General features: G+C 37.8%; 1 protein-coding gene across 2 annotated transcripts in view; it reads left to right on the top strand.

Annotated features, from left to right (window-relative positions):
- Positions 1 to 22,013, top strand: part of LOC118262279 (uncharacterized) — a 174,919-nt gene that overhangs the window by 118,650 nt on the left and 34,256 nt on the right. The window contains exon 2 of one of the 2 annotated variants that reach the window (XM_035574332.2): positions 14,849 to 14,917. The exons of the other annotated variant lie outside the window; for it this stretch is intronic. Within the exon in view, the coding sequence (XP_035430225.1) occupies positions 14,904 to 14,917 (14 nt within the window). The 5' untranslated portion in view covers positions 14,849 to 14,903. The remainder of the gene's footprint in view (positions 1 to 14,848; positions 14,918 to 22,013) is intronic. 2 annotated transcript variants of the gene reach the window in all.

Here is a 22,013-nt window from a genome sequence, read left to right as displayed (position 1 = left end):
GTTCAAATATTTTACCACCTTAAGTCGTTGAAAAGCTTAAAATCTGCATATAAGGCTGAAAAGTTCGTTTGTTTGTGAAATAAAGCCTGGTCACAGCAACTTTGAGGTTGACAGCGAAATGTAAGATGTCAATAGATTTTGTGTATACTGAACGAGCTAATCTCCGAAACAACTGGTCAAATTTGAAAAAATATTTTTATGTTACATAGTGCATTTATCTAAGAAGGGTATAGGCTAAAAAACATTACGCTACGTTGCTAAAACCGCGCGAGAGTAGCAAGTTATCTAACAAAATACTTTTATTTAAATCAATCCAACCCAATAGATTATTCCCTTCACCACTAAGTACCTATAAAAACATAGCTCTAAAACCGTTAAATTCGGGAACAAATCCTTAAATAAAATAAAGACAACTTCGGCCTTACTTTAGCGAATCTTGTACTACCCACATAAAATTATTCAAACGACGTTTTACAGGATTACAGTGAAACGTTCAGCGCTGAAAAAAAAAGAAAGCCTCCCTCCCTTACCGGCAAATCGGTGGTAGTAAAAACAAAAAGGGGAACCGGAAACGGATCAACCCTCGTTTCAGCCAATTGACCTCTTTTTTGTTTGAATTTGGAACGTCGGTGTTTGGTGCGCATGAGTGTCTCTTGGGTATTATGTGATTTATTGCATTGTTCTTTTGATACGAGAAGTGAAATTTGTCTAGTGTTTTGTAGAAAAATATTGGATATGGGTGCAGGTGAGACAAAGAAAATACATGTATCCTTAAGTCTTTGATTGCCAATAGAAAACTGTTGAAGACAAATCCTCCGATAACGTCGCGTCGGTCACCGGTGACCCTCGTGGCGTTTAAAGTGTTAACGACTATTATTTTAATAATAAATCTGTTAAAGAAAAATGCGACTGAAGTGACGTTTGAAAAAATTTAATGTCATTTGACAAAGACGTTTATTTGAAGTATGCTATGTATAAATTTGGATATTTTTATATTGGCATACATATACGTACATAATGTGTATATTCCAACAAAAATATATTAATGTTAGTAGGTATCGAATTTGCACTCTCATGCATGAGAATCGGGCGTCTTAAACCACTGGGCCATCACGATACTATTCAATTACTTCAATAATATTACATAGCTCACGTTCTTTGAAACTCAGAATTGAAGGCTTTAGGTGTAACTCAGTAAAACTTATTAATTTTAATCGTGTTAATTAATAAAACTGAAATTAACTTTCGATGTCTATACCTCGAGGTTGTAAATATTTGATTGTTTTATAGTTCTTTGTAAATGACGTTTATTGAGTACTTAAATTAATTAATAATACTCAATTATGATATAAAAATGGCGGCTTGTCGTTCTACGTGGAGGACTAAGAGGCCTTTATTCAACAGTGGACGTCTTCCGGCTGATGATGATAATCATATAAAAATGGAGAGTAATGACTTAATGATAGAATGGAAGGAGCTTGAGTTAGTAACTAGCTACTTGCGCGCGGTTTCACCCGCTCTGTGCGGGTCCTATTGATCATAGTGTAATGTTTTATAGTCTATATAATCTTCCTCAACAAATGGACTATCCAACTTTAAATAATATTTTAAATTGGTACAGTGATTTTGGAGTAAAGAAGTGACAGAGACGTATGTAAGCTACTTTCATATTTATATAATTTATTATTCACTGCTCGGCTACTTTTGGTCATAGCGTGATGTTTAAACCCTATAACGCTCCTCTATAAATGCACTATCCAACACAAAATAATTATACAAATCGGACCAGTAGTTCCGGAGATTAGCGCGTTCAAACAAACAATCTTGAAGCTTAGGTATTAATTCTATTAATTTACATTAAGTATTTATTTCAAAAAAGTATGTATCGACGCGGCTCCTGCTCCTACACACTTGTTCTATTTTTTTTGTAAACTTATTTAATGGTCTATGAACTACGCATACAGCTTATTGTAATTATATACAATTATAGTTATTACGTATGGAGCCTTATGATTTATGTGATATTTGTAATTTTCTTCAAAGGCAAAATTACCATAATTTCCGCTTAATGTTTCGCGAAGCTTTTTGTAGTCTTATTTGGTACTTTCCAGTGATGGGTTAACGTCTTAATAACAAAAAAGCTGAACATTAAAATAAAATATACTCTTAGGTACATACAGCAGAGTCAGCAGAGATAGGCCACAAGTATTAAAAAACCGGTTTTCACGAAATATGTTATGAGTTTGATAAAAGAGAGGTCTATGCCAAATTAGCTAATGACTAAAATCTTACAAGAAACCTAACAATAGAAACCCATCCATGGGATCGTAAGCAGATGCGAACTACCTGGTGAGTTACCGGGGCTCCGGCTCGAAGAGCAGTAGAAGGATAAGAGTCTGACACTCCCTCTCGCTTTGCTCAAGGCGGGAGACGATTTTGGATATATTTCCCCCCACAAAAAAAAGGATCGTAAGGAACACCTTCCTAGGCATACGTAAGCCAATTGCCTTCAGCAGTTTTCTGTCGGCAGTCAAAGGCTTAATATCAATTAGCACGTATTTGTTACTTACAACCACAACTTTAAAAACTAATTCAAAATCATAAGACTCATGTTGTCGACAGTACCTTTACCCAAAATATTGAATCAACAACATAGCCTAGGAGTTGTGTGGCTGTTTGTCCACATCGCACCTCGTCTGACAACAGACTGTCGATGTCGGGGCTTTGAGTTCGATGCCGGCGCACGGATTTTGTTTACCCATTGCATTTAAATATTGATTTAAGTGTGTTAACATGGAATTTATGAGTTTCGGCGTTATTTGGTCGGCAAACTGATGTTGGTGAGTTAGAATTTTTGGTTAGACTTGGTGTCTGGATGATAGGTGTCTGGTTATTAGTTGGGAGTTTTAACGAATGGGAAAGGTGAAATTAGTCTTTTTTTAAGGAGGAGGAAATCATCTGATGACTTCTGTCTCCAGGGCGAGGCGAGAGGGGGAGTGTCAGACTCTTACTGACTAAAAACCACTCCGTTCCTACTCCTGGTTTTCGAGCCGGAGCCCCGGTAACCCGCTAGGTAGTCCACAGCTCTGCATTATTCTAGACTTGGACTTTTATTATACATCGATTTATTACGTCAGGACAGGTTGTATAACTTCTACCAGACACCGAGAGATGAGCAGTAGGATACTTTTTGGTGACCTAACTGCGATACCTGAGCGCCTGCCAAGTGTGGTGACATCGACAATCTCGTCATCAGCCAGATTTGTTCAGCAACGTACATTTTTATATAGGTGAAGATGATAAAGATGCCTTTCTATTATCCTAGTAATCTACTAATATTATAAATGCAAAAGTTTGTATGTGTGTTTGTTTGTTACTCTCTCACGTCAAAACGGCTAAAGGGATCGAGATGAAATTAGTTGTTTATCCCAAGGGGATGCGGGCGAAGTCCCAGGCAGAAGCTAGTAATTTTATAAAGCTCACATTATTACGATACAATAATGAGGGTTGGCTTAAAACTTACACCAACATTAAAAGAAAAATACAATACTGACGCTACATTACATTTCCTAAGTACTAAAACCTAAGTAGGTACATAAGATATGTACATGTATTGTGTACAGAATAATTTATGTATCGAGTGCCCGAAATACCAACCAATTCAAGCATTTAATGTAATAATGTTCAGTACATTAGCTACGGATTGCTTATTGTAGATGTTGAGTATTAGGCAACAAATGTAGGTACAAGAAGGTATTTATTTATGTTATGAAAGGGGTAGCTTAGATAAAGGTGAGAAGGTAAGTACACATTAAAATGTTGTATTTGCATAATAAAGATGGAAAATGGAAAGGAAGAATACGCACTAAGAAATGAACGAGTCAATTGCCAAAAAACCAGTCACAATTCCAAACTTCAATTTACTGATGAATTACATTTTTTTAATTAAGATTGAACCTAAGGTCTCATACTCTGCAGTCGACATAACAACCAATAGACAAACGAGGCAGTCATAAACTTAAAGCCTAGATATAATAAACTATCTAGCATTAAAACCTGCGCAGGAGCATGCAACATTGTATGGTAATAATGAGACGGTTTATGATTGGTTCAGCGGCGTTTTTCATCTGTTTTATAGCCAATATCTCATACCTTTACCTACACTTTGCAGCATGTTTTTAAACCTGTCCCAGAAGGATATTTTATTATTAGATAGGTATTGCATTCTTAGAATTATTTAGCTTTTTTATTTTTCTTACTAGCTTCCGCCAGCTACTCCGTCCGCGCGGATGTCGGTCTTCGCGTGGAAGTTTTATTTCTCCATTTTGAGTAACTCTACAGATTTATTATAATATGAATGAATGAATCATTGAATGAATGAGAGTGTTATAAACGTAAGAGTAGACAAATATAATCAGAAAGCTCCAAACTACTAAGCTATTGGAAGTTATACGTGTTATTGTGAGTCAACAATAAGAGATAGACATTTGCTGTCGTAGAATATTTTTTAAATAATTTTAAGGAGAACATTTCCGTCATACATGATTACTGTGTAGCTTAAACCGTTAAGGCTGCACACGCGACGGAAGCTTAAAAAGTGGAGTAAGTTCTCCTGTTTTCCCAACATTTCCCTTCACTGCTCTGCTCCTATTGGTCGTAGCATGATGAAAAGTATACTATAACCTGCCCAGGAGTATGAAGAACAATTGTACCAAGTTTCGTTGAAATCTGTCGAGTAGTTTTTGTTTCTATAAAGAACATACAGACAGACAGACAGACAGACAGACAGACAGACAGACAGACAGACAAACAGACAGACAAAAAATTTTCTGATTGCATTTTTGGTATCTGTATCGATCACTAATCACCCGCTGATAGTTATTTTGGAAATATATTTCATGTACAGAATTGACCTCTCTACAGATTTATTATAAGTATAGATTAAGGCTTATATTTTATAATATTACAAGATGTTTGTCCGTCAATCACGCTGAAACTACTGAACGGATTTAGATGAAATTTGGTATACAGACAGGGTATGAGCTGACTTAGGTGATAGGATTTTTGTCCCACGGGAGTGCGGGCGAAGTTGCTAGAAGAAGCTAGATATCATAATGAATGGATTTTGATTATTTCAATACTATTGTTAGAACAGGTATTCTATGGAACCCTGTGTTATCCTAAAGGCTTTTTTAAGTAGGTATACTGACTGAGAAATATTCTAAACACCGAAAAAGCCCCAGTAGTACTTTACCCGACTTTGTAATCAAATCCAAGCCCACTCGTTTGACAGACACACTCGCGACCAGTCGACCAACGAGACAGGCTTGACAAAAATAGAATGTTGTCTACAATAAAAATAAACATAAATAAATCAAGTTCTAAATGTATTTACAATATAAACGTAATAAATAATTCCATTACATAACAATTACTTAAGCATAAAAACTTTAAAGTGAACGATTCTAATCTTTTATATTATGCGCGTGGGCACACCACCGACGCGTGCGCAAATAAAAACCGCTGCACTAACAATTAACGTCACTTTGTTACTAAATACTCTAATAGTATTGCAAAATGGACTCAAGTACTTTGGAATCAAGGTTTAAAATCAAAAGACTGTGTGGGTGTCAAGATTACTAAGTGTTTTGTTTTGATTTCCTAATTTAGATGAAAGAAAGACAAATGTCTTAATTAGTTTTATTATCTCTTGTCTTTGTAGAAGTGTTGGTTTTTAGGCGTAGTAAGGCTTTAGTATCCTATGATTTAGGGAAAGTTCATATCTGACGTAAAAAACCGACTTCACTAAAAAAGTTAAAAATAACTTTAATTTCAGAAGTCGGTGTTTCTCGGTATTATTTGTTTGTTACACCGACTTCCGAAATTAAAGTTATTTTTAACTTTTTTAGTGAAGTCGGTTTATTTTTTTGTAAAAAGTATTTTATTTCACACTTTTTAGTTGCGATATTCAGTATCGCAACTAAAAAAGTCGGTTAAAATTCTCTATCTCAATAACCGACGTGAAACAACGCTTTATTTGTTTGAGTGAGGTTACTGGAGGACCCCTTCCCAATCCCCGATTCCAAAACAACCCTTAAATTCCTAACTCTCGAAAGGCCGGCAACGCATTTGTAACGCCTCTAGTGTTTCGGGTGTCAAGCGGCGGCAACTTTATTGTGATTATGTGAGTATGAATTCCATTGGCCATTTCTGGTCTTCTTCATCAGTTCCACCTCTTCAAAGCTTACTTTTTTACTGTAAATGCTTCAATTCTAGATGAATATACCAAAATCAGTATATAGTTCCCTATAATATTTGAGGAGTTCCCTCGATTTCTCTAAGATCCCATCATCAGATCCTAACTTGGTGACAATGGGACCACCTCAGAACTATCTACTTTCGAACAAAAAAAATTTTGAAAATCCGTCGACAATTTAATAAAGAAACGGAAACCGGCGCTTCCGTATTTGACCGTCGAGTGCGCACCCTCGAATAGCCGGACGGTATCCGGGTGTAACCGGGACCGGCACGGACGGCAGCCTGTCAAGTGATACTTCCGCAGGGCAACGGGAATCGGTACCCCGGCTGGTCACGACCACTATTATATTGCGGCTGGTGCAAGTTGGAAGCTGAAGCGATTTGGTTGTTTTGAAATTGAAGGTGTTTGTATTAGAACTCGAAACGGGATATTTACCATGTTTTTCTATTTTTATGAGTTTCCGATATTCGGCACTGTTGCAAGCGCCATGATCACGGATGAACTGACACCAACAGTGCCGAAATATCGGAAACTCATAAAAATAGAAAAACATGGTAAATATCCCGTTTCGAGTTCTAATACTAGTGTTAGTGACCATGTCAGTTTAAAAACTTGAAGGTGTTTGTCTAATTTTGTTATATGATGCATGCAGTGGGTTGAGTACTATTGGAGCTGGTTTATATGATAGGTGTTGTTTTGTATTATTTAACGTCTTACAGCTATGTAATGTTGGTTTATGTGTATGTAGGCGATATTATAAAGTTATCTTGTCTAAGATATTTTTTTATTTTTGTGTCGAGATTGTCCAAGAAGATAGTTTTATTTGAAATAAAAGTATCTTCTGTAAACAGAAGAGTCCAATCCAAAGTAGGCTTAAACATACATTGTGTAGGTACTTTTTTACTAGATACATTTACAACCATCTAAACCCGTATTTCCGATGCTTCCTAAAAGCCAAAGCTAGGGCAACAACTTATACCTTAAGCCATACAAACCAGAATCTTTAGAGTTGGCTGCATTATCGCCCACGGGCGCACGGACAGACAGGCGGAGGTCAATATTAGATATCAGATACTTGCATGGAAATAAATCGGTTTATCCAATCGATATCTGTACCGATTGCTGCCTGCACTGCACTGCTCGTGATTGTTGATAATACAGTTCTGGGGTATGAATTTATTTATATTTATCACCATACGCCATTAGATGCTACGTTCCGCATGTGCTTTAGGAGTTGCGAGGGTAAAATAGGAACATAACAGGTATGAAATGTGACAATAATTTGAAATGTTTCGGTTTTTACCGACTTCATAAAAGGAGGAGGTGCTACGTTCGAATATTAGTTTGTTTTTATTTGTTACTTTTATTTGTTCACTGATTACTCCGTCAATTGTGGACCGATCTTTTAAATTATTTTTTGTTCGAAAGGCTTCTAACCTATCAGTGGATAATCTATTAGTACTTATCTGGGGGCACGGTAGTGCCCCTCCCAAGACGAGCCAAGCGAAGCGCAAGGGCACTACCTACCTTTTCTCGAAGCGCTTCGTCGTATTTTTGAACCTTCATAACTTGAGTTTGGGTTATACCAGATAAACAAAATTTTCAGGATATAATGTCAGTGGTAGACTTAATAAACCTCTAAAGTTTCAATTGCATAGCTCTTATACTTTAGATTTTATTGATATCTAAAATACCCCGATTTCGTCACTCACTCACTCACTCACTCACTGATGATCAACAAAATTCTTAAGGTACTTCCTGAAGTCCTAGAAAACTGAAATTTGGTATGTAAGCTAGTATTAGTACCCAAACAACAAAAAAATCCTAAAACTTGGAACTTTTACCCCCAACCCCTTAAACTAGGGGTGAAAGTTTGTTCGAGACTTCCGCAACTTTTGACGCTAGAGGTCTGAATGCGGCCGCGGAGGGTAAAAATCTGAAATAGGGAAACTTAATTCCCTATTTCCTGCTTGAATCTGAAAATTATACACAAGTACATAGAACACAAACTTTTCATCAAATCAAAACATTATCCTACCCATAAGTACTTAGATATGAATAATATTACTACACTTCACTTCGGTAAGTGTTTATTAATCAACCTATACTTTTGAACATAAGCATCGTAAGTATAGTATGCGCCAACGCCCGCCGCCTGCCCCCTCATCCCCGCGCAGTAGCTAAAAATAATCGGCCCGTCAGCGAGCGCGGCACCCGAACGCGGGCAGACGCGCGAGGGCAGACGTCGTTGACGGTTGTCTCGTTGAATGAAAAGTTTTCGGAATATTTCGGTGATTTAAAAGTTTGCTATCGCGGAGAAAAAAACCATTTGCCTAATATTTAATTGTTAGTAGTTTAGTAGGTAAAGGTTTAGATAATAGTGTTTTAATTTTCATTGATAAAAAGTATTAGGATTACGTTTCCAATTTTCTTATAAATTTAGTAGTTTAGTAGGTGAATATGTCGCTCATTTTATCTTTCTATCATAAGCAACCTACAAAAAGAAATGAAATCCCATAAAAACATTTCATGTTAAATGTTGCCAAGACGAGACCATATAGCTCGCACTGTCAAAAAGTAATCAGATCCCGTGTAGAGCCAAGTTTCTAACCCTATACTTTTGAACTGGCGAGTTGGCTGCACGGAAAGAGTTTAGAAGATTGAATAGATTTTTAAGCTCAAGCCCATATGACGAATAGCAAAAAGTCCGTGCGGCCGACTCGCCAGTTCAAAAGTATAGGGTTAGAAACTTGGCTCTACACGGGATCTGATTACTTTTTGACAGTGCGAGCTATATGGTCTCGTCTTGGCAACATTTAACATGAAATGTTTTTATGGGATAATATTATTTATTTGCGTTTTAGTTTTTACGTTTTTTAATTACCTAGTATAGAAAAACAAAACTATTTTACGATATAAATTAAAACTTCAGCGCAAAACAAGACCTCTAGATTTTATTTCATAACCTTCAAATACAAATATCTGTAAAAATATTTCTCTCTTAAACCTACAAAAGTAACTTGGAACCAAAACTAAATACATAAAGAGAGACAGTTTAACTGTAAAAGTTTGACAAGACAACGAAGTATTTATTCATGGCGAAGGCTTTCCTCGAGCGCCGCACGACGCTACCTCGACAGGACTTGGAAACTACTTGGTCAAATCCGAAATAAATGATTCAGTGGTTTCGCCAACATTGAAAAGTTACATCCAAGATTGTTGGAAAAAATAGTATTTGGATGTCGAGGTTGGAATTGTAGTTCTGGGGAAAATGTGGATTCAAATGTCGAGATGGTCTTTTCAAAATGTGAAACCTACAAAACTCAAAAATTACTCCAGAGGAGAGACTTGTTCGTCGTCGTCAATGTCATCTTTATCCCCGAAGGGGTAGGCAGAGGTGCACATTACGGCACGTAATGCCGCTATACAATGTAAACCCACTTTTCACCATTTGTGTTATAAGTCCCATGTAAGTGAGAGTGAGCCAATTGCCATATACCGGGCACATTTCCAGATTCCGTGCTACTACTGAAAGATTTTCGAAAAACTGAAAAAAGCCCAGCTATACTACGAATCGAATCTGAAACCCCTTGCCTTTACAGTCGCCCTTGCTTGAAGCGATCACAGTATTTTAATGGATGAATCCTAAAAATCCTCTAAGATTTTAAATTAAGTATTTTGCTTACACACTTATCTGTTAGCAAGCTACACACACTGCATTCAAGCAAGATATCCAGTTATTTACTACATAAACTAATTAATGTATGTAGGTATGTATGGGATAATTAATCAGTGTCAGAGATGCCTTCACTGGGGTCTCGGACATGGGATAGGGTCCCATGGGCACATTATAGCAACATCATAAAGATAAAACAGTTTATTTTCTTTAAAGCTAATGCCTTGCACGGAAATGTTAATGTATTGTAAAATAATATCTAATCATGAAAGCTTTTACTGAGTTCAGTCCTTTGGGTATTTTATACGTAGACTCTGTTCTAGTTTGCATTTTTTTTTCTTTGTAATATTTAATTGACCTACTCGTGACTGAAAATATTGGGATCAAAATATCACAAGCTTCTACATTTATTATATTACTATGATTTTACATACATACATAACCTCACGCCTGTCGTCCATGACTGAGACAATGGAACGCCAATTGCTACGAATCTTACATATGTACCTCTTTCGCTTCATCAACAGTCATCAGTCTTTTCATGCATGCTCGTTGGTTAAGGGTACTTTTAAATTGGCCCTTCTTTAATATATCACCAATCTGGTCAATACATGTCTGTCTAGGACGTCCTCTACCGACGGCCCCATTCATATTCGCCTTGTATATTTCTTTCGTAAATCTGCTTTCATCTATCCTTTCTACATGTCCAAACCATCGTAACATTCCCTATTCAATCTTTTATTTGATTTTCCATGTCCTAAATCAACTTCCTACTAAATCAGGTCACCCAAGTCTAATCAATATTAAACCCTATTGCTTTGATAAGAGGTATTAAAAATTAACCATATTGTTACAAACTATAAGGATTAATTTCCTTTAAAATCCCAATCCTGTTTCAATGACTTACCGCACTTCACAAAGGCGTGCTATTAAGACTCCATATTAGACCGAGCACCCAAATCGGATGCACTAAACGCAAATAAATCCTAAAGCCAAACTCCGGCTAAGATTTATTGGCGCCGGCGTTGTTATAGGACGCGCTTAATGGATACCAGCTTTTGGCCTTTTTAGCCACTTGGGAAGGGTTAGGTGTTAGTGTAGAAGCGATAGCGATTTAAGAATGTTCGCGTAATTGTAAAATAATAATAACAACACAAAGTCACGCCTTTTTATCCCTGAAGGTAGAGGGTGCACATTACGGCACGTAATGCCGCTATACAATGTACCTACACTCGCTTTTCACCATTTGTGCTATAAGTTCCATGTAATAGAGGGTGAGCCTATTGCCATATACCGGGCACAATTCCAGACTCCGTGCTACTACTGAGAAAGTTTCAAAAAACTGAAAAAGCTCTGTAACCACTCGACCAGGGAGGTAGTCAGTAAAATAACAATGTATTAAGAAATAACGTAATAAAATAAAATAATAAAAATGCGTAGATAATGTGTCAGTCTACTGCTGGACTATGGGCCTCCTTTACATAAGAGAGTATGACATCATTACGCTCGTGAAGTGTAGAGGTTGACAATAAATATATTCTACTCCTTCATCATTACCCAACTTTACTCAATAAACTCAAAACAAAACGGAAAACATCAACGTCATTAAACAGCTTCTAACACAAACCTATTGCGAAGTAAGAGTAATATGAATCTGCAGAGCAGCCTCCTTAACGAGTCATCTGTCACTATAGTAATTTCTTCGCGCTATATTGCACTATTCATCACGCGAGACAAACGGAATCTTTGTCTATATTTCATTACCGTTTCTTTCCTCCCAGCTTTGCTAAATTACACGGCGCACTAACTAATGGAGTGTTAAGGTGGTTATTTTTCTTATTAAGACCGTCTAGACATGATAGTTTATAATCTTTGATTTATGAAGAGGTCATAAGGTGTAAATTGTTTAGTGTTAATAATAGTTTTATGTATCTTGAGTTAAAGATCATTAGGGAAAATAGATAGGCTTGGGTTTAGCTATGGACGGGTTGATAAAAATGATGACGTGTCAGACTTTTATTCACCAAAAACCACCCCGTTCCTACATCTGCTTTTCGAGCCGGAGACCTGGTAACCCGCTAGGCAGTCCGCAGCTCCGGGTCGGATATCACAGATGCTACAGAAATGTTTTTTAACTCATAAGAAGAAATAAATTAACATTTATCATTACCATCTATTAAAAACTCCATGTATAATTATCACAACTGTAACTCATAAGTCACTGATAAACAAGAGAAAATATACCACAAAAGAACAATTTCGCATGTCATAACGTTACCATGGCAACCTTCCCACATTAGCACTTCATTTGTTTACGAATCAGTGGCACGATTGCCTCACTTTCTCTGTAAAATATGTAGACCTAACTATAGTAATTCTTCTTTACGGCAGTAAAAACCGTTCCCACAATCTATCTGTTATGATCTATATGTGCCAATAGTGTTAATGAAGTATGGTATAGATAGAAATTGTTCGGTTCCCATCGAGCGCTATTGTCTAGCCTGATAGACATCTGGTCTAGTTCTAAGTGTGCTGCCTGGGATATTTATCTAGATATTGTTTTGTCGAATCGTTATGTAGGACACAGATTTTGATATCGATTTCATTCATTACAATAGGCTTTGGTTTTTTGGGTTAGTGTGTATGTACTACTGTGTGTTCCCAAGAGAAATTCGAACGTAGTTTTACCTTAGTACTTGGTTTTTTAGGCAGTGTACGCATAATAAAGTAGTAAAGTTTATGTCTTTGGTCGAAAAGGTATCCTAAATATTGAACAGTCGAGTTTTTGAAGGACGTGAACTTTTAAGTAAAAATAGTGATTGAGCCTGATCATTAACTATTTAAAACCCTAAGGAGGTAACTTTTTTTAAGGGGCAAAATCATCCAATGACTTCTCCTGAGACAAGAGGGAGTGTCAGACTCTTAATGACTAAAAACCACCCCGTTCCTACTCCTGCTTTTCGAGCCGCGGTGAACGCGATAGGTAGTCTGCAGCTCCGGTGGGTAGATAACTACGTATGCACAAATAAATGCTACATAACATATCAGGAATGTAAAACAAACCACCATAAAAACTATCAACAACAAAACAGCAACCATCAAAGAGAATAAACAAACAAAATCAATCGAATCAGAAACACCACTTCAGCGCAAAACGCAACAAGTTTCGAAAAGAAATCTCATTCACAGCAATAAGGAAAAGAAAAAAGATATACAAAAAACGAAAAAATAAGTTCAGTAGGTATTCATTTCCCAATCCTCTCACACCCGAATTAACAACGGAAATTGAAAACAAAAATCTTGGTTTTTTTTGAAGGAAATTTTCTCGAAGATTCTTCATAATTTGGTTTAGAAGTTGGAATAAAAATGTTGGACTGGCGTTGGGGGACACTGAAGTTCTTCCATTCATTTTGTAGTCCTACTTAACAGCTTGCGTTTGGTGCAAGGTGCGAGATTAGAGCGATTTGTGGCGAAATATTCTGTCATCATCTACAGCCTAAAAGTGGCCATAGCTGACCAAAAGCCTCTTCTCAAACGGAGAGGGTTTGAGCTGTAATCACTACGCTTAATATTCCGTATGTTACATGATTTGTAAACTAAATGAAGTAGTAGCGTAGCGTGTTAGTAGGCTGCGCGACGTCGCCACGTCTGCATACGTTGCTCATGATGAAGATTCCCTCTGTGACTCGAAACTAGTAGAGCTTTTCTCAATATATTTACGGGAGTAAACTGTAGTTTTTAGTTTATTAAGTTGTAGCGTTGCCAAAGTTTTTATTACCGGTAAATCACCTCCAATTATTAAAACCCAGTGAGAGTAAGTGAGTATAGACACATGCTTGACAAGTCTAATTCTTTTAAAATTAGTTCAAAGGACTATAAGTCGACTGATCTCATCACCTCTATTATTAAGTAGTTTCACCTTATTTGAAAAATCTACCCATTTTTACCAGTTTCTTAATCGCTGTCGCTCATACCTTGTACCAAGCTCTAAACAAATCGTATTTCCCATACAAACGAGCCATTTGTTTAGTTGCACTGGTTTATAAAACTACTTCGCCTCCAATCGCTGTTTGCATTTATTGCACGATTGCGGAAATGCGCTCAGATGGGATTGTAGCAGACGTAAAGGAAAGAAAGTGCGCACAATATGATAGAATTACGTAATGTTTTTAGATGTATTTATATTATTTTGTTTTACATACAAAGTATGTTAGAAAAGCTTGTGTGTAAGTTTATGGATACTTGTAACGGTTTGCAGAGTTATTTCAACAAACCTTTAAGATTATTATGTTTATACTTGGTCTTGGCCAATCCGCATTGAACAAGCGTGATAGTTAATGCTCAAACCTTCTCTGTACGAAAAGAGGCTTTTGGTCTGCTGTGGCCATGTATAAATTATTGATGAGCTTGAGGCTCTACTCGCCCTTATCTTCCAAAACGCATTTAAAATTGATTAAAGTGCGAATTCACCATATGTCATATTAGGATGATACTTAATCAGTTATTATTTACTAGTTATTTCTTTTCCTATCACGGGACCACAGGGTCCCGGACCTTTGGAAGGCGTACGAGGAGCCGAAGATAACTCTCAGAGGCCCGTTGAACAATTTTAATCTAAATGTAATGGGACATCAGCCTAGTTATTTTATTATAACAATAATAAAGCATTTTTAACATTCATACACAGTTCTTAATTCTATAAGTAATACCTATTAAATTTAGGTATAACCGAACAGTGAACAGAATTCACAGCTCTCCACAATTTAAGCCTACCCCAACAACTGGACCAAATATTACTATTCATAACATCACGTTTTATTCGAAATATTCCGCTGACCCAATTCGTTAACATTCGGACCGTGTTTGCGTTCAATTATAACCAAAACATTTGAACTTCACTGTTTTTGTTACAGTTAACCGGGCGCTAGCAAAATTCGTCAAAACTGGATACCATCTGAAAGCTTAACCATGGATTCGGAGAGGTAAGCGATTGTGAACTTTAGCTTGGTATATTCAAAGTATCTTTTTGATTGACTGTTTTTAATTTTATCGATGAAATGACCATGATAATCGGCAATCTATGTTTTGGGACGAACTCAAACAAATTGCTTCAGTAAAGTAATAAACGATCGATTTAACTTCTTGTGATCTTCAAAAGTGTCTACAGTTATTATAACTTTCGTGAGACATACTAAATTAATAAATGTGTTTTTGGCTTATTCACGTAATTATTTGACGAGGAATTCGACTAGTTTCAAGCCATGCTAGAGGCTCATATTCATGAGCAGAATTCCGCGACACACGACGCGGCGATTGTCGCGCTGCTAGCTGCTAGTCAGTAGCTTAATGTGAGCCTCTAGCATGGCTTGAAACTAGTCGAGTTCCTCGTCAAACAGTTACATGATATACAATAATTAATTAAGTGTCAACTGTCCTCAATATACGGAGTGTTATTTTAAAAATGATTCTAAGATTTTAAAATAACAGAACTTTACTTTGACATAATTATAAGTACAGGACATCTTTTATTAGATTGACCTAAAAAAATATCTAAACCGAAATCCGAAATCTCATACAATAGAAACGCATTATACACGCTTAAGTAAACAGGCTGTTCTCAAAATAATACAATCTATTCAGAATATTTCCTGCGTGATTTAAATATAAAGGGAACGTTGTCCGCCATTCCCCCAGGCCGGCTTACTTGCTGAAATTCAGGACAAAATGAACATCCTGTAATTTATTTCCATTGCTTCCTACCTACCTATCTATTTTCGTTTAAAATTCGTGTCTTAGTCTCTTTAACAAAGGGACGACATTGCTGCGTATAAATCAGGAAAAAAACTACTTAGTTAGACTAGAGATTTAGTCCTGAATGGTTCCGCAATCATAAATAAACTCAAACTTTAGATACCCAGACAAATACATTTTTATAGAACAAGCCGGTAAAAGAGCAGACGGATCACTTGATAATAAGCAATCGCCGCCGCCCATGGGCACACGAAACACCAGAGGCGTTACAAGTGCGTTGCCTTTTGGGGGTTAGAAATTTATGTGTTATCTTGACATTACATATTTGTCGAATGTCAAAGTCAACCCTCATACATCGAATCTTTTCTCTCGTTCGAGAAGCGTTCTAATTTCATTTGTCTAAAATACAAACTATAGGAGATATCAATGAGAAAGACAATGTTATAAGTTTCGATACCATAAGTTATCTTTGTAATACCTACTTAGTTGTTAGAATTTATATTTATATATCCACAAAGGTCTTTAGTATCCCGGATTTCTTGGCTCGGATTGAACCTATGCGTAAAAATATATGACCCCGAAGGGATCATTTCGGTCTGAAACACTAAAATGTTTGGTAAAAGGATCCAGAATATTGCAAACTTTCTTTTAAACGAAAAACTTTTTTGTTTGTTTTGTAGAACATTTGTGGAAATCAGTTGCGAAACAAGGGAGTATTTATAGATGACGTTACGAATTTATAAGGGTAAAGCCTTTTTCTTGGTTTAGAGTAAAAAAAAAGACTTACCGCTGTACTACTACCGATATACATCGCATACTCGAGCTGCGCATCTTCCTCGCGAAGCTACTAAACTGAGTATCAGGGGAAACGGTCACATAGTTTCACAGCTTAGCTATTACATCTTTGTAACCATTTCTGGTGGAAAAGGGCCCTAAATCTACTCTATACAAAATAAATCTTATTTTTGAAGTCTGCAAATAAATAAAACATGAAGGAGTATCTTAGAGACAGCCCGTCCACACGGCCTGGTTATATTTCCCTCAGCATATCAAAATTTAATAAAACAAAAGAAAAACAAGATTGACGTCAAGACATGTCATGGGGTTTTTGAAAAGGGTTCAATTTTGGAGACGGAACATCAAAACACACATGGTGACGTAAAACAAGGGGTTTGACATGTACATACAAGCGTACAATTGAATTTATTTATAGGTATGAATTTATGAATGTGTGTTTGTATTATATCGAAAGGACACAATTCAGTTTCTTTTATTGCCGAATTCAAACAAAACTTTAAACCAACAGACGGAACTCTAGAGGCGTTACACGTGGAATGCCTTTTGGGGGTTAGGAATTTAAGGGTTGTTGGGGAATCAGGGATTGGGAAGATTGGGAAGGGGGATAATTGGACCTCCAGTAACCTCACTCACACAACGAAACACAATGCAAGCGTTGTTTTACGTCGGTTTTCTGTGAGTAATGATTATTATACATATTTTCATTGTATTCAATGATAAAGCATTCATTATTAGGACAGGAACGGACATCAAAACATTGATTCGCTATTCAATTCGAAATATTGACTCCACAAATTAATGAATTCCCGTAATACAGAATAATAATAGAGTAAGCATCATTGGAAATTCCGGTGAATTTCAATTTGCGATACGAATGAAATACACACAAATAAAATACTTGGAAATACCTGCATTGCTGTATTAGATGTAGGTATCACATCATCAGCCTATAAATGGCCACTGCTGACCAAAAGCCTCTTCTCACACGGAGAAGGTTTGAGTATTAATCACCACGATTGTTTAATCGGTCCACAGGGCCGCATCATATGCATTCCGTATGACGTCATCAGTACGCATCGCATGTAGGCATTGCTGATGATGCGGATCAGTGGACGCAGTTGTATGAGTTTTATACAAGACAAACTAAAATCCGTTGCGTGCGGTGCGTGCGATACGTACGATGCGGGCCTGTGGACGTGTGTGTACCTTTAAAACTCCGAGCCACCGTGACATAAACACCGAGCCACTACGACATAAATATAGGTATACCTAGAAAATAATTTCCCTCTAGTTTTTGATATTTCAATCCCACTGTAATAGCTTGTATGCAGTATGTTGATGCTCTAGTATTCATAGATGCTCATTTCGTATGAATAGCATATGTCTGCCTTCAAGATATAAAGCTCAAAATGTGATGTTTGCTTTCTCGTATCGTGTAGAATAATCTAGAATGTTAGTTCTTGAGGTATTTTTGTTATTTTGATGTAGCTTTGTATTATTGTAGTAGTGTTTGTTTTGACTACCTAATGGGTTTACCGGAACTCCGGGTCGAAAAGCAGGAGTAGAAATGGGGTGGTTTTTAGTTAGTAAGAATCTGACACCCCTTTCGCTTTTCCAGGCAGGAGAAGTAATTGAATTATTTTCCCTCTCAAAACAAAAAGTGTGATGAATCTTCTGTATATAAAAAAAGCATTTGGTCGGCTTTTATTATATGTGCTGTGGGCTATTACTACACCCGTAGGAAGTGTAGCGATGGTGATCAATTGTATTCTACTCTGCATCACCTCGGGGTTTACACAAACATGACTATTTGTCTTCAATTCCCCAGCTTCTAATAGGTCACAGAAATATAGCTATCGTTTCTACTTCGTATTTCAAAGCAATTTTATCAGCTACATTAGAGAATTGGTCCTGAATATTTCAGTAGTCCGCCAACTCTATGGAACAACTTAGGTGATTGAAATATCTTTAGTAGTCTATGAAACAACTTAGGTAGGAAGACTAACAATCTAAGAAATGTCAGAAGTCATCTATCTACCTAACATAGGGGTAATACAAGGGTTACCAAGTTTTTCCTCAGAGCACACCGCCTGATACCTGATCCGGAGCTGCGGACTACCTAGACGGTTACCGGGCTCCGGATCGAAAAACAGGAGTAGGAACGGGGTGGTTTGACACTCCCTCCCGCCTTGCTGAAGGCGGGAGAAGTCAATAGGATGATTTTTCCCCCTTAAAAAGCCTCACCATGTACCACGGATCCTCCCGGCGGTTTTTGCAATATCTAACGGCTACCTTGCGACCTTAAATCAGGTCGTCTGTACAGCAGTGGATGTCTTATAGCTTAGCTATAGCAACACTCATTAAAAAAATATCTGTAACCAACAGTAGTGTAAGAATTTCCATTGAACATTGCAAGAAAATCATGTCATATGGTTTTAGTTTTAGATGCCTATGACTGAGAGAAATCTTCAAAGAAACACAATAGATTCAGAATATAAATATTTTTGCACGTGGCTGTACAATAAACACGGCGGCCGACCGATTTGTCAACTCGGTCAGGGTTGCCACACTTGCCACAATTTCGCTGCAAAAACGTTTCTAAGGTCGAGTTGATGACAAACATTCGACCAACCAATCTTGTGGCGACAATCTTGACAATTTTACTGACAAGTCGTTATTTATTATTTACTAGCTTCGGCCATCGACTTCGTCCGCGATCTCGTGGGATAAAAAGATACAAATATCCTATCATGCTCGTTTCTTTAGTAAGAAGACAAACTACACAGACTTGAAAAAAAAAGATGAACAAAGAGCGAGACAAACGCAAGATAGTTAATCGCGTACAAACATTCATCGCCAAGTGGCCATGGTCGCCAAGCCTGACCATAGTAGCCAAGCTTGGCCATGGCCGCCAAGCTTGACCATTGTCGCCAGGCTTGGCCATTGTCGCCAGGCCTGGCCATGGCCGCCAAGCTTGGCCACGGCCGCCAAGCTTGGCCAATGTCGCCAAGCTTGGCCATGGCCGCCAAGCTTGGCCATGGCCGCCAAGCTTGGCCATGGCCGCCAAGCTTGGCCATGGCCGCCAAGCTTGGCCATGGCCGCCAAGCTTGGCCATGGCAAGCTTGGCCATGGCCGCCAAGTTTGGCCATGGCTGCCAAGCTTGGCCATGGTCGCCAAGCTTGGCAATGGTCGCCAAGTTTGGCCATGGTCGCCAAGCTTGGCCATGGTCGCCAAGTTTGGCCATGGCCGCCAAGCTTGGCCATGGCCGCCAAGCTTGGCCATGGTCGCCAAGCTTGGCCATGGCCGCCAAGCTTGGCCATGGTCGCCAAGCTTGGCCATAGTAGCCAGATAGGTTGGGGTAGGTTCGGGTGTCCATGGGCGGTGGCGATTGTTTACCGTCATGTGATCCATCTGCTCGTTAACCGGCTTATATCATAAAAAGATTCCACTTTTTTTTTTGTTTAAAAAACGTTGCCCCACATTAGGATTTTCTCCGGTGTCGTGGGTGCGTTTACAAACATACAATTTTACATGCACATGACACTCAGACCCGAAACAACAACCCACAAAAACATTTCATGTTAAATGTTGCCAAGACGAGACCATATAGCTCGCACTGTCAAAAAGTAATCAGATCCCGTGTAGAGCCAAGTTTCTAACCCTACATGCCCAGACCTAAATCGATAAGGCCTAATTTCACACTCAAGTTACGGGGAAATTCTACAGCCATAGCTCGTACTGCGTAGTTCGTAGCGCGTAGCAGAGTTTTTACGCTATAATCTCGTAGGCGTGCAAACCTTGGACGTAACTGGCGAGTTGGCCGCACGGAAAGAGTTTAGAAGATTGAATAAATTTTTAAGCTCAAGCCCATATGACGAATAGCAAAAAGTCCGTGCGGCCGACTCGCCAGTTACGTCCAAGGTTTGCACGCCTACGAGATTATAGCGTAAAAACTCTGCTACGCGCTACGAACTACGCAGTACGAGCTATGGCTGTAGAATTTCCCCGTAACTTGAGTGTGAAATTAGGGCTTATCGATTTAGGTCTGGGCATGTAGGGTTAGAAACTTGGCTCTACACGGGATCGGATTACTTTTTGACAGTGCGAGCTATATGGTCTCGTCTTGGCAACATTTAACATGAAATGTTTTTGTGGGATTTCATTTCTTTTTGTAGGTTGCTTATGATAGAAAGATAAAATGAGCGACAACACTAGATTAACAACTATCAATATCGTAATTTTCTACCTACTATACAATATTCAAACCGTACGTAATCCTAAACTACTTAAGTTAAACCTATTAACAATGAAAATTAAACAATGACCTACGTATCAAATTATTCTCACTAAGTCGTACCTACATAAACAACTATAAACATATTATACCTACTAACCTATACTACTTAATTGCAAATACCTACTTATTCAATCTTTGAATTTCTTAATTAAATTTGTGAGAAAATTGCAAACGTAATGCTAATACTTTTTATCAATGAAAATTAAAACACTAGTACCTAACTAAACCTTCACCTACTAAACTACTAAATTTATAAGAAAATTGCAAACGTAATCCTAATACTTTTTATCAATGAAAATTAAAACACTAGTATCTAAACCTTTACCTACTAAACTACTAACAATTAAATATTAGGCAAATGGTTTTTTTCTCCGCGATAGCAAACTTTTAAATCACCGAAATATTCCGAAAATTTTTCATTCAACGAGACAAGCGTCAACGACGTCTGCCCTCGCGCCTCTGCCCGCGTTCGGGTGCCGCGCTCGCTGACGGGCCGATTATCTTTAGCTACTGCGCGGGGACGAGGGGGCAGGCGGCGGGCGTTGGCGCATACTATACTTACGATGCTTATGTTCAAAAGTATAGGTTGATTAATAAACACTTACCGAAGTGAAGTGTAGTAATATTATTCATATCTAAGTACTTATGGGTAGGATAATGTTTTGATTTGATGAAAAGTTTGTGTTCTATGTACTTGTGTATAATTTTCAGATCTCAAGCAGGAAATAGGGAATTAAGTTTCCCTATTTCAGATTTTTACCCCTCCGCGGCCGCATTCAGACCTCTAGCGTCAAAAGTTGCGGAAGTCTCGAACAAACTTTCACCCACTAGTTTAAGGGGTTGGGGGGTAAAAGTTCCAAGTTTTAGGATTTTTTTGTTGTTTGGGTACTAATACTAGCTTACATACCAAATTTCAGTTTTCTAGGACTTCAGGAAGTACCTTAAGAATTTTGTTGATCATCAGTGAGTGAGTGAGTGAGTGACGAAATCGGGGTATTTTAGATATCAATAAAATCTAAAGTATAAGAGCTATGCAATTGAAACTTTAGAGGTTTATTAAGTCTACCACTGAAATTATATCCTGAAAATTTTGTTTATCTGGTATAACCCAAACTCAAGTTCAAAAATACGACGAAGCGCTTCGAGAAAAGGTAGGTAGTGCCCTTGCGCTTGCGCTTCGCTTGACTCGTCTTGGCGGGGGCACTACCGTGCCCCCAGATCTGTGGATCACA

The sequence above is a fragment of the Spodoptera frugiperda genome, chromosome 12 (genome assembly GCF_023101765.2).
Source record: "Spodoptera frugiperda isolate SF20-4 chromosome 12, AGI-APGP_CSIRO_Sfru_2.0, whole genome shotgun sequence".
In the NCBI taxonomy this organism is placed as follows: Eukaryota; Metazoa; Arthropoda; class Insecta; order Lepidoptera; family Noctuidae; genus Spodoptera; species Spodoptera frugiperda.
This window is presented reverse-complemented; position numbering and strand designations above follow the sequence as displayed.